The 16243-nt window shown below is 43.8% G+C and overlaps 1 protein-coding gene across 1 annotated transcript in view; it reads right to left on the reverse strand.

The window, feature by feature from the left end:
• Positions 1-16243, reverse strand: part of ADCY5 (adenylate cyclase 5) — a 222001-nt gene that overhangs the window by 10526 nt on the left and 195232 nt on the right. Inside the window, exons 11-15 of the mRNA XM_009471999.2 lie at positions 15351-15448; positions 12527-12614; positions 6024-6140; positions 4279-4443; positions 1806-1981 (exon numbers count right to left, since the gene is read on the reverse strand). Of these exons, the coding sequence (XP_009470274.2) occupies positions 1806-1981; positions 4279-4443; positions 6024-6140; positions 12527-12614; positions 15351-15448 (644 nt within the window). The remainder of the gene's footprint in view (positions 1-1805; positions 1982-4278; positions 4444-6023; positions 6141-12526; positions 12615-15350; positions 15449-16243) is intronic.

Raw genomic sequence — 16243 nt, forward strand, 5'->3', positions numbered from 1 at the left:
GTACGTCTCTGAACTACGTGCTACATGCTGAGCTCCCATTTCCCACAACACACAAATGGACTGCCAGACATTGGGACAAAAAAATAGCTGTCCATGGAGCTCTCCGGACAAAACAAATAGCATTTAGTGAGGGATAATATCGCATCACAGAAAGCTATTTCTGGGAAAATATGCTAACTTTCTCCACTTTATTACTGGCATTTTGATTGTGAAGTGACGTAAATTATACTTCTAAGTGCTGTAATTTCGCTTGGTGCTTGACTTACAAGAATGAAATGATATTTGGGATACAAAATGCTTTTATTTCTCTAATTGTGTTAGAAAATGCTAAATAGCTTCCCCTGTTGGAATACATAACATCTGCCAAAAAAGGAAGGAAACCTCATTCTCCCCATACCTCCACAGAAAGCTCCATGGGGTTTCCTACACAATTTCATTTGCTTGAGTTAAGAAAATAATTTAAGTGATTACTGCCAATGGCAGTAAAAGCCATACCTCCATTAACTATTACTGGGCACATAGGAATGTTAAATCATGGAATATTTATGTGAAGGACAGAAGTAACCAGGTGCACCCGGCTTGAAGGGGTTAATGACCATCAAGAAATTTGAGCGACTACACAAGCTATTTCATAACCTACAAGATAGCATGGGGAAGGACCATGGGAAACTTCTCAACCACCCTCCTGTCCAAGACAGGAGCAACCACAGCTAGCATCCTTGACAAATGTTTCACCTAAACTGGTGCTTTCTAGATCTCTGATTGTTCTTTGCTGCTTTGGACTCTCCCTTATTGTGAACTGCCTTCTTGCCCCAAACTGGAAAACATATTCCAGGTTAGGCCTTCCCACTCCTGAGTAGAGCAATGGTCTGCTTCTCATGTCTTACAGGCAATTCTCCTTATTATACATCCTAGCATCATGTTCACCTTTAGACAACACCGTGATTTTATTGACTGACATTCAAGTACAATTGTTGCCTACAAGGGAAAATCATCAAAACAAGTAGTTAACACAACAACACAACTCCCAGTGAGAAATGAAATTTGTGGAGGAGGGTGGTTTTGCGGATGCGCCAAATTTCCCTCCCTGGCGTGACCTTCAGGAGATGGGTAACCATGACAGTGCAAGGAGGTTGCCACCATGATTAATGTGTGACCTGGTGATAACAAACTACCTTTTATAAGTAAAAGGGCAACTGCCTACTCCCACTTAGCCCAGGCCCTTCCGCTGGGAATTGTGCTGAGACCAGCCGTGATACCATTCGTGATTTTCGAATGCAGACGTGTCCAACAGCAACTGTCAGGAGATCTACTAGTCAAACACACCACCACTCCAACGTGGGTTTGATATGCCAGATGTCAGAACATCTCGGTGGTTCATTATCACATCCCTGAGCCAGCTCAAGTTTGTTGGAGTGTTTTGTTTTTTTTTTTTCCTTTTTTGAGAAAAGACATTTCTATATTGGGAGTGTAATACCAGAAGAAGTGAGAATGACTAACTACAGCTCCCCATTTCTGGAAGAAAAAGAAATACAGATCCACTCTGATTCCAGTTATATTTTGTTATTAATAGATAGTTCATTAGTCAAGTTCCACATTAAAAAGATCTTAAAGGGAACTGTGTTCTCCTGCTCTTCAGAGGTGGAGAGCAGCATTGACAAAGCTTTTAGTTTACAGCCATGCCTTCTCTGGTATCATGCACTTCCCTTGTGCCACAGCCTCGGCGCTCCCGTCCACCTAATGCTACACTGAAATTATTGGGTGAAAGAAATTAGGTGAAGATTTCAGAAGTGAAAGGCACTTACTAGGTGTTAGCTGTAACCAGGAGATCTGCATTGTCAAAAAGGTTGACCCCTGGCACTTCCACAATGAGAACATATATAAATTCGATGATTAACATAAGGATCAGTTTTCCAATACAGCTGATCTGAAGGAACACAGAGCAGGCCAGGAGACTCAATAAGACACTGTAGGTAAAGTACTGTATAAAGATAAAAAGGGGAAAAAAAGTAGAAGAGAGATGAATGTCAGCTGAACAAATCAAAACTGAAAACAAAGGAAACTAAACAGAGGGATAGAAAGGGATTGGGAGTTATGTAGTTGAGCTGACCAAACATGTAAACCTGGGGTTGCCTGTGGGATCCTCCCACGTTACAGGAGATTTAAGTGTTAAAACTGAACTGATGGAGAGGAAAACTCTTGCATTCTTCATCAGGTGTTATTTGCCTTACACTCAAGAGGCACAGGGCCCACAGCTGTATAGCCAAGGTTGTGATGTAGGTTTGCCCTGGACATGGTTACTGAATCAGCAGAAAGCATCACCCGGTTATGCTGGAATACTTCATGCTGCTGTAAGGTCAAACTCTGGACTCCAATTCGCATATCTGCACAATACACAGGACCAAGGGTATTAGCAATTCACACCACCAGGACAAATATCCGCTTGAGGCCAATTGGAAAGTGTTGCCCCTGATGATGTGACACACTGAATCCATTGGCAAGATACAGGCTGGACAAACTTCTGCCAGTGCCCAACAGCACGATCATTTTTTTTGCCAGGAGCTGCAGAATTGTGCACCTGTGTGGTAGTGGAGCTCTCTGCCACACCTGGCTGGTGGGCCAGCAACTTCTGCCAATCTAAGCGCTGAATTTTTAGCATGCCAGTGCTTTCAAATGCGATTGCAGGCTGCAGATGCCATTTATGGCTCCCGGGAAAGCTAGCATGGATGTAAAATGAAGAGAGGCATGTTATCCAGCTCATCACCTTCCTGCTAAAAAATCTGTGAAGATTTAAGCTTCCACTCTGTCCGGACAGGTTTATTGCTGACAAAAAAACTGTATCAGATGCCTGAGGCCAGCCATCCTTTCAGTTAGAAGCAAGCCCTAGTTGAAGTAGAAATACACTTATGTTCTGAGCTCATTTATTAATAGTTCATCGCTGATACATGAAATTAGAGAAAATAACTTGTACAGCTTGTAACTTGACTTTTCAGTTTCTAGAAAATGGGTGGATGTTCCCTGCAGCTGAGGAGTAGAATCCCACCATCTCCTGAAAGCACACTGGGAGCAACAGACAACGCCTGTACCAGATCCAACCAGATCTGCTCTGCAGAGCTCAGGGGAGGGACTCCTCACTTCTTAGCCCACTGACCGGCAGGACCTGGCTCAAGGCTGCCATAGCGTCCTCAGCATGCAAAATGGTTGTTCCTCATTGCTTAAAATCCCTCTCTGTCCTGAACCAGCACTCCTGACAACCTCATGAGGGGCACAGACTGCTTTTAGTTCTCCATTGCGCCAGATTTTGTTCCTGGGTCTTTCTGCGGACATACTAAGAGCCTTTGCAGGGTTGAAAGTCACAGTAATGCTGGTCTCAGAAGCCTCACTGAATCAGAGAGGGATCACATTCCTGTTAGGTTAAATGGCAATAGGTTCAGTGGGGTACCAGGGCTTTCAGGAGCACCTTGGACATCTGGATGATAACAGATCAGCCATAAATCTGTCAGGTCCCCATAAATCCAGATGACCTTGACATAAATTCTGCCCCCATCCTAGACAGATTTTTTCATTTTCAGTTTCCAATAGACAACACATGTAATGGCCATGACCTAAAAACTCAGAGAAAGGTCTTGAATAGCTATACAAAAAAATTACTATTTTGGCAAAGTATTCTACCAGTGTGCAAAACATATTTGCGTTTTTGTTTGTTTGTTTGTTTCTTTGTTTCCATTACAAGCATTTTTATTTCTTTTTAAACAAGTTGTTCTGAAGAGATAGGATTTGCATTTGCAAATTGAAGCAGACCACTATTAGGGCTGCTAACCTGCCTGAGGCCAGAACCTGCTATACCTAGTGAAAGAATATATAAGCAAAGCTTTTCATCGGGACATAAAACAATGGAGAGAAGGGTTAAATCTATGACTAGACACTGATTTTCAGTGAACTGACTTTCAAGTGACACTGAGCACCCACAAATTCCTTTGAAATGACTTGCAGTTCTGCATGGCATTAAGGATTTCATGGAGAAAGGCCATTTATCCTACTACAGGCAGGATCCAACAATTACAAAAGCCTACTGATTATTCAGCCCTGGAGGAACTTAAACATTAATGTGGACTCATGATAATAACTTCAGACACTTTGTGCATAGTAGCCTGTGTCAGTCCTATAACGTCAGTCAGGAGCAACCTTGCCTTCCTCTGAATCACTGAGATTTATCACACAAGTTTTATAGCCCTTTCTCAGATCAATCTCTGCAACCCGTTTTTTTTCAAGCAATACCTCTGGAAAGTTGCAGTTGGGCAAAGGACTGTCACAGAATCCCTGGAAGGTGCCCAGGCTGTGGTTGGAAGTCAGGTTGCTGATAAGGCATATGTCCACCCGGTCAGGAGTGATGTTGTATTCTGCAGCCATGCAGCTGGCAAGATCCACAGTGCTGCACATGAACTGAAGAAAAAGATGGTATTAAACTCAATGGCACAGACAAGGAGAAGAAAACAAAACAGTTTGCATTAATTAAAAAGCCCCTTGGAAATGGCTGCAGCAATGTGCAAAATATGCAAAATGAAATGACCAGCTTCTGTTTTACTGCATGTGCAATGGCTATGTTTTTTCTACCCCATAATATTAATGAATAAAATCCAGGCTGTGCACTCTAGAAAGCTAGTTTCATGCTCAACTTCACGTACAACTTTGTCTGAAGGTTCACAGGCAGAGGGGCTGTAGATATTACACGTACAAATATATCCCACTGTCTGTGATAAGGTCCTGGTGTTGCTCTGTTTCTGCTGATGGGAATTTCTGAGCTGATAACTTTCCCCTGACACCTCTAAAGCTTCTGCTGTGGGTCCTTCTACAGGGAAGACTTCAGCAGCGAGGCTCAAAGGCTGATGTGCTATGTTATGCTGAGGAAGCAGCAGAGGCCCATTCTGATCTCCTCCACGTGCTGCTCCATTTGTCCATTTTGCTAATTTTTACACTAAGCAGTTCACGAATGCAAAGAATCACACATTATGCAGAAAAACAAAGCTCTAATTTCTGCGTGGTGCTCAGCAACCCACAGCAGCTCTTTGCAGGTGACTATGGGGGAAGGTGGTGGGATGTCGATGCCACTGAGCTAGCACCTCCCATTCAAGTACCTCAACAGAGCATAACGTTGTTCCTAAATCTCCACTATGTGTATAGGGGGAGCTGAGGCAAGAGCAAGTAGTGGTCTGATTTTTAGGTGTTTAAGCCTCTCCATGCCAGTGCAAGTCAGCACTGACCCAGCTAAGGCCATAACTGAGAGGAGCAGAGGGCCATGTGAAGTCTTTGTAGCTACCTCCAAGCTCAGGGCTTTAACCTCAGGCCCATCTCTCCTCTCCCACCCCACCCCCCACCTTAAAAAATGAAATAGATGTATGCAGGGTAGAGAACATTCAAGTGATTTCTTTAAAATACATTCAGCCTTCAAGCCTTTTGTACAAGTGAGAAACCAACAGCCGCAGGGTCCTAGGGAACAGCCCATCTTTCTCCGAGTCTGAAATCAGCAGCAGCGTTTGAATGCAAAGCTAGACCACCCTGGTCCCAAAAGTGCAACTCAAAGCGAAGCCTTCACAGTCCCTGTTGGGTGATTACCGTACTCGGAGCAGGATGCAGCCCTGTCCAGAAGGCCGGCACAAAAGCTTAGGCAACACTTAAGTCCCACTTAATATTGTGGGAGTTAAATGATGCATGGGCCTTCTGCTGGCCCTTCACACAGGGGTACGCTTCAGGCTTGGCTTATGTACTTGGAGCAGAAGCATTTAAAGAATCAGAAAAGAACATGGGCACAAATTGGTGCCAGGCATATAATGGGCTATAGGGATGCAGCTGTCGGGCTCCCATTTCTTTTCTGTGCCCAACAAGCAAAAGGGAACTGACCTCAGATGCTGTAAGCATTAGGCAGGATTACATTAAAGCCAGTGGTTATAAAGGTTACGATGCTGCAGAGCACCAATAAGAAAACCATGCAGAACTGAGTGGTCAAAAGGAAATAATGCACATACCATGTTGACAAAGGCAGATAGAAAAACCAGGATAATGGCAAAGACTCCAACTAAGGTACTATTGGTCCTGGACTGTACAATCTTCCTAGAAAGAGTTTGGAGTGGAGCTGGGAAAAGCTGCATGTGGGGGGGAAAAAAAAAAAAAAAAAAGCTTGAATAAACATGTAAAATCATTGCTTGTTTTACAGATTACAACCTGCATTTGAGCTGCCCACATCCTTCAGCACAGCGTCTGTGCAGATGCTGCACGGGGGTTAGAGAATGGTGGTGGGGGATGGCGGCTCCGGGACAAGGGCGAGCAGGAACGTGACTGCCTCGTGGCAGCAGGCCCAGCTGGCTCACCAAATCTACTTAGTCCTTCCTAATGGGAGTGATGGCTCCTGAGCTGAGATAACATGGCTTGCAGGGCTGTGCTCACTCTGTCGTAAAAAGCAAATCACAAGCCATCTGTAACTGAAATAGCCAGGAGCTCGAGCCTGTAAATTACTGGATCAAAAACTAAAGAAAGCAGAAATTAAAAAATACATGTCATATTCCTTTGATCACAAGGGTGTATTGTAGGACTTTCTGGTGCCATCTCAGAACAGACTGTTAAAAAGCCCAGGCTAGTCTTGTGATCTGTCAGACCCTCGGTGAAAGGCGCTGGAGGGATCAGCTGGCCTCGTCTGGTCTATGGCACTCAGCACCACAGACACACGGGGATAAAAATAACGGCTGGTGAGGATGATCACAGAGCTCCCCTAGACAGACTGTCCCAGTGATTCACTACTATCAGAGCTAGAAGCTTTCTTCTAATTGCTTTCTGACTGCAGGCCACCAGCATGTTTTTGCTTTAGGTGCTGCATTGTATTCTGCGTAGAAAGAGTCTCTGTGTTAAAGCAGAGACTAACCAGGCGGCCTTTGCAGCAAGGGTCACCCCTCAGCATCACATGAGGCCTCTGGCATTGTGTTAGCTACAAAAGAAGTCCAGAAGACAATGACACCAACCCTTTCTCTTCATGTGCCACCACCGTCCCAGTGCAAGCTCAGGGCTGGAGCAACGAGAGATGGATGCCAGGAAACCCTTGCGCACTGACCCCCTCCCGCTGGAGAGCATCGGCCCCGCAGTGCCCTTCCCCTCCACGCCAGCGCGCCGGGGCAGTGGGGCTCTGCTGAAGACTGCCAAAGTTTTCTCCAGAACCCAACGCTCCTTTCCCTACCAGCACGCTGCATGAATAACCAAGCCGCTAGAGGGTATTTTTAGAGACACAAAGAAGCTAGCAGTGCAGCGAAACGGCACTGCAATTTAACTATGACTAATGTTTCTATTAAAAGTCTTGCTTTTCCCTTTTATCCTTCACTCTTACATCTTCAGAGATGCAACATTTTGTCAGTGCACAGCTTCCCACACAGCAGTCCTACAACGTAATTACGAAGTGTTTGAATGGCCAAAGCACTGATTAGCTGGTGACTTTTACAGAGGGAAAGAGAGGTTGTGGCAAGAGCTTCGAAAGAACTGATTCCACCTGCTACCGGCACATGCGCAAAAATTCAGCTAACTCCACGCGATAGGAGAGGGCAAGGCTCTGCGGGGGATGGGAGGAAAGGGGAAATTGGAGTTATGACTTATTTGCACTAAATAAAGATGGATTGAAATTCACTGAAAGCTCATGCAATCCTTCAGGCTCATGCAGCCACTGTAAAACAAAGGAAAACACCTCTCAGAAATAAACCTTGTTGATATAGAAATCCTTGGCTCTGTTGATAAGCCATGAATCAAAATATCTCCTTGCCCTACCATGTCCAGCTGCTTGCATGCAGACATCAGCTAGCAGATCCCTACCAGCGCAGGGATGTGGGAAATGCCATGGGACTTTCCTCCGCTCTAACCTTTACAGGACTTGGAGGGAGAAGGAGGATTTGGGCTGCATTTAGACAGTTTTCTCACTCAATTAGAGCAGGACAGGTTTTCCTGCCACCCCTCTGTTTAGGCCTCGAGGCCAAGCTCCACAAATGTATGCACGGACCTAACCTCCTTCTGTAATCTCTGGGAAATCAGGCACCTAAATAAAACTCAGGAGTGCTTTGTTGTGGATCTTGGCTCAAGCCCCTGCTGCCAATGATCCCAAAAAAGCCCGACTTTGAACCAAGCCTGAGATATCAAGCAAAGCTATCAGTAGAAGACGCTTAAATTCTAATGAAAACATGTTTTCTTTGTATTAATCTTGGTTCTCATTACTTTGCAAACTAGGGAAAACTTTAGGTCAGTAAACAAGTACAGCTGGAAAAAGTCCTGAAGAGGAAACAAATGCCAAAAACCATAGGAGGTCAGGATTGCAATAGAGAGCGCAATGGCACAGCCATGCCGCACATCTGAGGAACCTCTTCCTTGTGAACAACGTTCATGGCGGCTCTATAGCATAAGTAATGCTCTCCCCATTTCAGATAGGCAGACAGAGATCAGGAATACTTGCAGCTTGGAGGACTTCTATGACAGAAATGGGGGACCTGTCTCAGCTCTGCACTGCTGCTGGTTAGCCCATTGGTTCGTACTGTCCAACACTGTTTACTCCTATTAATAAGACTCAAATCTTGCCTGAGTGAAGAACAGGACAAGGGAAGGTCTGATGAAATGGCAACTCTAAGCCTGCACGTGCACTACTGAGAACAGGGGCTGAAAGAAAGGATGTAATCCATGTGGGCAGCCGAGATTCATGTTTGGGTTGCCACACAAGCTTGAGGCCACTAATTAGCTCTCTTAAAATCCCCTTGCAAAGAAAAATAGCCACAGTGGGAAAAAGGAAATTGGATTGTCCAGTCGATTCCAGTTCATTCTGAATTGAAATGCATAAATGCTGCTGGAAGACATCATCTCCCAGAAGAGAGAGGCTCTGAAAGCACGCAGGTACTAATGCATATAGAAGGGGAAGGTAGGGCACTGTTGTACAGGTGAAAGTCTGAATTTAAAAAGCAATCCAACAAGTACTAGTGTTACACACCCTCCACAACCTCCAGTCATTCACATGACAAAAATACACTACATAAAAACTGTACTTTGCAATAACTGCTGATCACAGACATAAGAGTAATAGTTCTCCTTTTTGTCTTCTTAACATACATCATGGACATGGAAAACTGCTTAGATAATTGCTGTTGTGTCGTGAGATGAAAAAGACTATGAGGTCTTTAAGTTCTGATTTTTCAATTTGTAATAAAAGCCTTTGAGTCATTTTGAAGTACATTAAGATGCCTCTGGAGTAAATGACAACATCTCCAGGCAACTTGATGTTGCGAGTCCATTTATGTAACTTATTTCACAGTGATTTATTAGTCTATTAAAAAGTACACTTTTCAGACGTATTTTTTCCCCTGCTTGAGAAGAAAAAAAAAACACTTTAGGAGCATCTAGACCAGCTTTGGGAGGCAAAGAAACAGGTAGGCAAGCTGCACCTATGTAAAGCTACAGAAAAACTTATTTGCTTGTAAAGGAAAACTTGAAATGTCTCTCATATGTGCTCCCAGGAACATGCAAGAAGTTGAATTCCACACAGCAGTGTAGATACCAGAAGGATTTTAAGAAGAAACACAAACTTGATAAGTTAGTAGCAAAACAGATGTCTGTCAGTGGAGTATTTGCGAAGGGTCTCTAGTTCCCATGACCTTAGACTATTGGGAAGGAACACCATCTCACGGTGGCCAAGTCTTCATGGAGCATCAAAGTGAAGAACTGGAACTCTCTTGTTTATTACAGCTGAAGAAACTTGGAAAGCCAAGCTGGCTGTGTTGGCAGTTCCAGGATCAACTTCTAGTCCGTGGAGAATTTTATAGTGGAAGATAATAATGACAGCAAAAGAAAATAAAACATGATCAAGCTGTCCAGAAAGAGCCTGCTGGCCACTGTCAAAGCCAGAGATGGAGAGGCCAAAACAGGGAAGGAAAATCTCACATGAAAGCTGGAAAGAGGAAGAAGAAAGAGCCACTTATCATATAACAGCACAGCAAACGGGCAAAAGTTATGCTGCTGTAGATATCCTGGGGTGGACACCTGCTTTCCAACTTTGTGTGGAATGAACCATTGGCATGTAAAACACATGCTCTCCTATCCCACATCCGAGTGTGAAACAAACAATGTTGACATCCCCGTGTCTTAAAATTTCATCTGAAGGATCTGTAAAAGTGCCCTCCTTGTGCATATGTGTAAAAATGCTTCCTGGAGCAATGTGGAGTACAGAAATAAAGTAACACCCCTTAACCAAGGGCTGGGTAAACCTGTTGCTTAAAAAACTCTGACTTGAAACACCAAAATCTTTAATGACAGAAGCAGGCTGCAGCTACTGAGAGCTGCTGCCATCAGACAGCAGCTGACAAGCTAGAAGTACCCGTCCCCTAAACAAGCCATCTTATAATCAGATGTTGTCAGCAGAGGCTCATTTGGAGCACTGAAAAAGGGGTAATCAAAAAGGTACTGGAGCTAGAAGGCCCGATATTTTCGATATTTGCAATCTGTGCACGGAAGGCACCAGACGCACTGAATGTTATACGTAAGCACCTTGTGGGTCTGGGCCAACATGCTGAAAACTCACTCTTGGAAATATCAGGAGCTTCATAAAATCTCATTAAATTCTGATGTTAGTCTGAATTCCCTCTGATGTCTTGTGTTTCCAGGGCCTGTGTGCTGAGGCTAGGCCAGTCTAAAAACAGTTGCAGGCACCACTGAACAGAACTCTTCTACAGGAATTTGGAAGATCAAGGCAAAGAAAGCAAGACTAAACATCTGTCTAGGGTCACAGGGACTGAAAAATCCTGTGTGCCTTTTAAATTAATTGTTTATTAAGATCAGGAATAATATTAAACCAAAAAGTCCAAACCAAAACCAGAACCTTTGAATGATGACAGAAGAAATGAGTGTTGCTGTCAGTATGTGGAAGCAACCTAAGCCCATAAAAGCCAGTGGGTGACAAATAGCTGTGCGCCTTGAAATCCGTCTGGTTGCAAGTCAGCCAGCTCGGATGCTTCAGAGGTCTGGGTCTGCCACAGCTCTTGCCCCAATATCTGCACAGCACCAGTAGAGCTGGTGTGTTGGTGTGGCTCTGCATGGCTGGCAGTGCACTGGGATGGTGCTGCCGATGGCACCGCAGCATAAGTAGGCTCCAGCACAGCTCTCCACCAAGTTTCCAAGTCCTTTGTGGCTGTGACCAAAAGCTTTCCACATTGGTAATGAACTGCTAATCACATTAACTGCTGATACCAGTTTACAAACTAATGACACTCAGTAGCATCCTCATGTACAATGGACACAGCAAGTATAACCAGGCATCTCTGGGTACCATTTCCCAGCTCAAGGGACCCAAGCCTTCCTATTAGCACTGTTATTTCTGACTTGTAATTCTCATTGCTGGTAAACAAGCAGGACCAATGGGATGCTGTGCTTAGGAACTAGGCTCCCTTTAAAATTGTCATAAGCCCAAGGGAAGCCCCGTGAGTGAGTTCTTAAGTTCAAATACAACCTGAAGCTTCTTTCATTGGGAATGGTTTGTAGCTCTAATTCATCAAGAAGGCAAAGCTTAATTCTCCAAATCTAACTTTCAAAAATCAAAAAGACATGAAAGGTACAAGTCTGTCAAGAGCACCCACATTCAACTTGAAAATGGCACAGAGAAGATAAGTAAAGTGAGGCAAATCATCTGCCTGACATAATCCACTACCCCACTGTTTCTTCTGCAGGAAACATAATGCTATTGAGCCATTTTATTCCAGGCTCTGAGGAGCCACGCTGAGCTTGGGCTAAGGAGCCTGAATCTGAACATTTTCCATGTTCAGACACTGCTAGACTGGAAGGATCCCCAGAACTGCAAATACAATCAACTAGCATGAACATTTTAATACAAATACCTTTGAGTGAAAAAGATGAGCATGTCACCCTTCTCAAAGCGCTGACTGTCAATTTACCACAGAATGCCAAGAAGAGCTAATATGTTTTCAGATTCCACAACGTATTTATTTGCTTATCAAAATCAGGTACAAGAGCGAGCCCACTGAACGTTGGAAGCTCTGTACACTCATCTGAGAAAGGCTGATCAACTTATATGTTTACAGCTTTTACTTCCTCCCAGGACATTTTTCCGTGATGATATTCTGCATCTGATTCTCTGCCTACCCAAACATGCATATGCAGCAGGGGCCGGGACACAGGCGACTCTGCAGGAAGTTTACAGGGAGGAAACGAATGGTCAATGTTTTGTTCCACATTGGGAAATGTGTTCTTCTTATATCATATGAGGGTGCCTGCAGGGGACTTAATAGACATGCAGATCCACACAGTGATTACTTCTCGATGAGCTAAAGAGATGCCAACCCTAACATCTGTTTGCAGTTCATTCTGTCTTATCAAAGGCTTTTTCTGTAACCCTTATCACATAGTGTGGAAAGGGTGGCTAACAAAACATGCTTTGTTAGATGAAGAAACAGATTGCTGATCCAGTTAGCTTAGGCAAAGGACTCTACAGAGAAACCACAGTACTCACCTTTACACAGGAGTAAATGACCGAAACAAACACCACTGTGGTCAGGATCAGGAAACAGGTCAGGTAAAAACCCAGCATAAACGTAGAGCTGAAATCAAGGAGATATTTTTTTTTTTAATGCACACCATATAGAATAGCTACAGCTCTGCTCTCCAGAACATGACATTTGTACAAGCTATGACACACTGCACGGGCTTTCCAATTAGGATAGCAGTAGGAGATACGAGGTGTCTTGAATACCAACAGATATTCTGTCCTGTTTCAAATTACTCACACAGGCTGCAGAGCAGAGAATACTGCATCTTTTATAGCAATCACCTTGCAGGAGTGACAGGAGAGAGACCAAGAAATATTTCATATGCTAGAGGCGCTGACAGAACAATTTGTTACAGCGGGTCGGCCCCTGGCTGGCTGTGGGCAGGAGACCCCTGGGAAGGAAAGCGTGCTGAACGCTGCAGTGCAGCTGAGCGGGAATAGTCTCAACGGGAATAGCTACCCATCCTTGTTGTGCACAGGGAACGTCTGCGCTGCACCATCCTCCGTGCTCTGTCTCGTGCATGGGATGGGAACAACCATGGCATGAAGATAGTCAGGGAAAACAGCTTTAGGCTGGTCAGCTTGATAGGTTCCTGTTCCTCCCAACTTTGAAGTACAAACAGGACCCCAGGGCCAACTTCGTACTACGCATTTTCATGTGTTTTGATCATGAAGATATTCAACAACAATTTCCCAGTGATTGGTCTCAGTGTGAGAGGACAGGCCCCCTCCCAGGAGTTAGCCTTGTTCATAATTTAAAGGAAGCGTTCTCGTGACGTGACATTGAGGCCAACAGCACCAAAGCCAGCTGGTCTCTGTGTTCTCTCGTGATTACTAAGATAATTGTACTTGCTAATTCACTGTTTGAGCCTTTGCGAAATTCATTAAAGCTATTCCTCTTCATCATCATAAATTATCACTGCCATTTTGTCTCTAGTTTCAGATTCAAATTCCGTGTTGTGTCTTTCATGAAGCTCTGACAGTGACACATATACACCTGTGGTTTCAGTTGCTGCTTAACTGTTACCTTCAACAAAAGACCAAAACTAGGCAACTGAAATATAAGGAAAAACAAATCAAAAGATGAAGGAAAGTATATCTGACCTGCAGTTAAACCATGAAATTTTATTTACTCTTGAACCAAATCATCTTTCAGACAGGCCAGGCTGCCTAAGAACACTTCAGAACTTACCAAAAAACCTAACCACCACCCTTATGGGCCGTGGGGAAGGAGACTGAGCAGCATGACATTTACACCACGCTGCCATAAGGGATTGGCTCCCGTGTAATACAAAGGAGTCAGCCATATGGTTGCCACAGATCAGAAATTGTCAAGTTGTCATTTAAATGTTAAACTGGGTTTTATGGAGACAGTGTAGTGGCTGCTTAGGGAGTTTGATGAGCAACACAAAAGCTAGTAGAGGGACTCTGCAGGTGTGAAGTCACAACAGTAATATCCAGAGATCTGAAGTGTAAGCCCTCACTAAATCAATTACTCTCAAAGAACATTTTTGGCCACAATTAACAATATGTTAATTGCTGGGATTGATCTAGTTTCAATTTTGAGCCTCTTTCAGCTTCAATTCCAGTTACCCAAAGTGGATCTGTCTGTTTACACAGTGCATTTGTACTGATGTTATTTGCTGATTCAATCTTTCTGTGAGCAGAAGTGAATGTCCTCGTGCCTGTGAGAGGAATGACCTCAAACATCAGACTATGCGTTGTTTCTGTGACCTTCTGAATATCTGATCTGAATGGTACAAACCAATCTCTACTTTGAAAAGATCTGTGGTGTGAACAGAAGCAGAAAGCAGTTGTAATGGCAAATAACAGTATCGGAGTTCTCTTTAAACAATTTTTTTGTCTTTGCGTAATGAAGATGAATTTGGACTGTTTTCAGAGCTTCTGTGATCTTGTTCTTCAGATTAAAAATGACTAACTCTAAATTTATTTCCAACACAGCAGTGCTCAGTGAATGATATATTATTGCTACTAAATCAGAGCACAGGAAATACCAACATGCTTTAATTTTAAGGGATTTTTTTATGAACTCTTTGAGAAGAAATACCATGTCTGCAGAGCTCACTGCTGGAAAAGATCCAGTGGGTTACACTGTGCCTTTCAGAAAAAGCAATGCACTGCAGTGGTCCAAGAACACTGTGCCCCACAGCCCTGAGGAGCTTATGCCACTCTTGCCCGGGGAAAGAAATGACTGCAACCCCTAAACCCAGAGGGAGCTACCCAAAGTGCAGGCACGTGTAGCTCAACTCCTTCTGTACCTTTCTTCTTGCACTGCTACTCTGAGTCCAGAAGAATAAATGCATGAGAGGTTATGCCTCATCTGTGAAGCAGACCCTGAGACCTCAGTGCTCTGAGCAATGAGGCTGTGATGGGTTTTTCACCTCTCTGTCCCACTGCGTTCAGATAAGAGGACAGCCTAGCCTCATGTTGTGAATGTGTACTATGCCTTAGTAGGCAATCCTTCGTACTTAGTCATATTTGTTTTCCACAGGCTTATAAATGTGCTGAGCTGCATTTCCTAAGATGGAGGTAAATGGTAAGAGAAATCACGCTGGGAAAACATAAATCCTCACGTGCCAATGAGGAGGTTTTAATCTGCACTAGAAATGAGTGAAAACAATAAGCATCACGCATCACTTGAGCATGAATTATTTAAGGATTTTTCTCTTTCCCTTCGTACTCTGAATTCTCAAGAAAAAAACAAAGAAAAGTAGGCCAGAATAGAGGAAGGGAGCAGATGGAAGCAAAGGGATGAAAAGATACTCACTGTGGCACAATTACGATTTGCACAAAGCAGATGAAGAGGAAGACTAGGGAGGCACAAGCCACGTAAGCTCCAAACCTGTCATCCACCTGCTTGGAGTACTGCAAAAACGCAAACAGGGTTATGTTAGTGGGAAATTTTGCTGGCTGCCTTCTCTCCACAAAAACTTCTTACTTGGCTTCCATTTAGGTCCTTGGAAAGCAGCGCTGGTAGGAAACGACTAACATTGCAAACTCCTCTTTTCTCTGGGCAAGCTGTAAGGGCTTGAACAGACCCAAAGGCCAGGGAACAAACCCACACAGCTGGGTGGAGAGAGGATTCACCATCTGCCCCTTGCACAAGAGGAACAGGAATGGATTAACTGGGACCAGGATTCTAGGTCACCATCATCAGACCTAAACTTCTTCCATGGGAAGTTTCCTCCAACAGGGATGAACACTGCTAATGAGAAAACCTTGTATTTTGTGCAGACAGCTTGGCTCGTTCTAATGATAGTGCGAGGATGCTGCGGTTTTCACACAGTCACTCCTTCCAACTACTTGTCAACATATTGGTCACATGGGAGCTGCATCCGATTCCCAAAGATGCTTTATTTAGCTTGAAGCACAGTTCTCAGTACAGACGGTCTCAATGTTTGAACCACAAAATAAAAGGTGCTCAGAACAGGTGAACCGCTAATTTCCCTAGCAGTTTTCAGCTATAAAATTGAAGGGAAGGAGTTGGGGGAAATTACATGCTTGAGCTTTTATTCAGTCCCACACTGATTCATAGAATAGCTGTAAATCCTGCAAAGGTATGCCTTTGCAATACGTTGTAATTCATGTCATTGAAAGAGCATTTCTAAATAAAATGCTAAAATAGTTAATGCAAACTTAATTACTGGAGCTTTTTCCATT

Source organism: Nipponia nippon, unplaced genomic scaffold (genome assembly GCF_047370975.1).
Source record: "Nipponia nippon isolate SJK-2023a ecotype South Korea unplaced genomic scaffold, ASM4737097v1 scaffold_5, whole genome shotgun sequence".
Lineage (NCBI taxonomy): Eukaryota > Metazoa > Chordata > Aves > Pelecaniformes > Threskiornithidae > Nipponia > Nipponia nippon.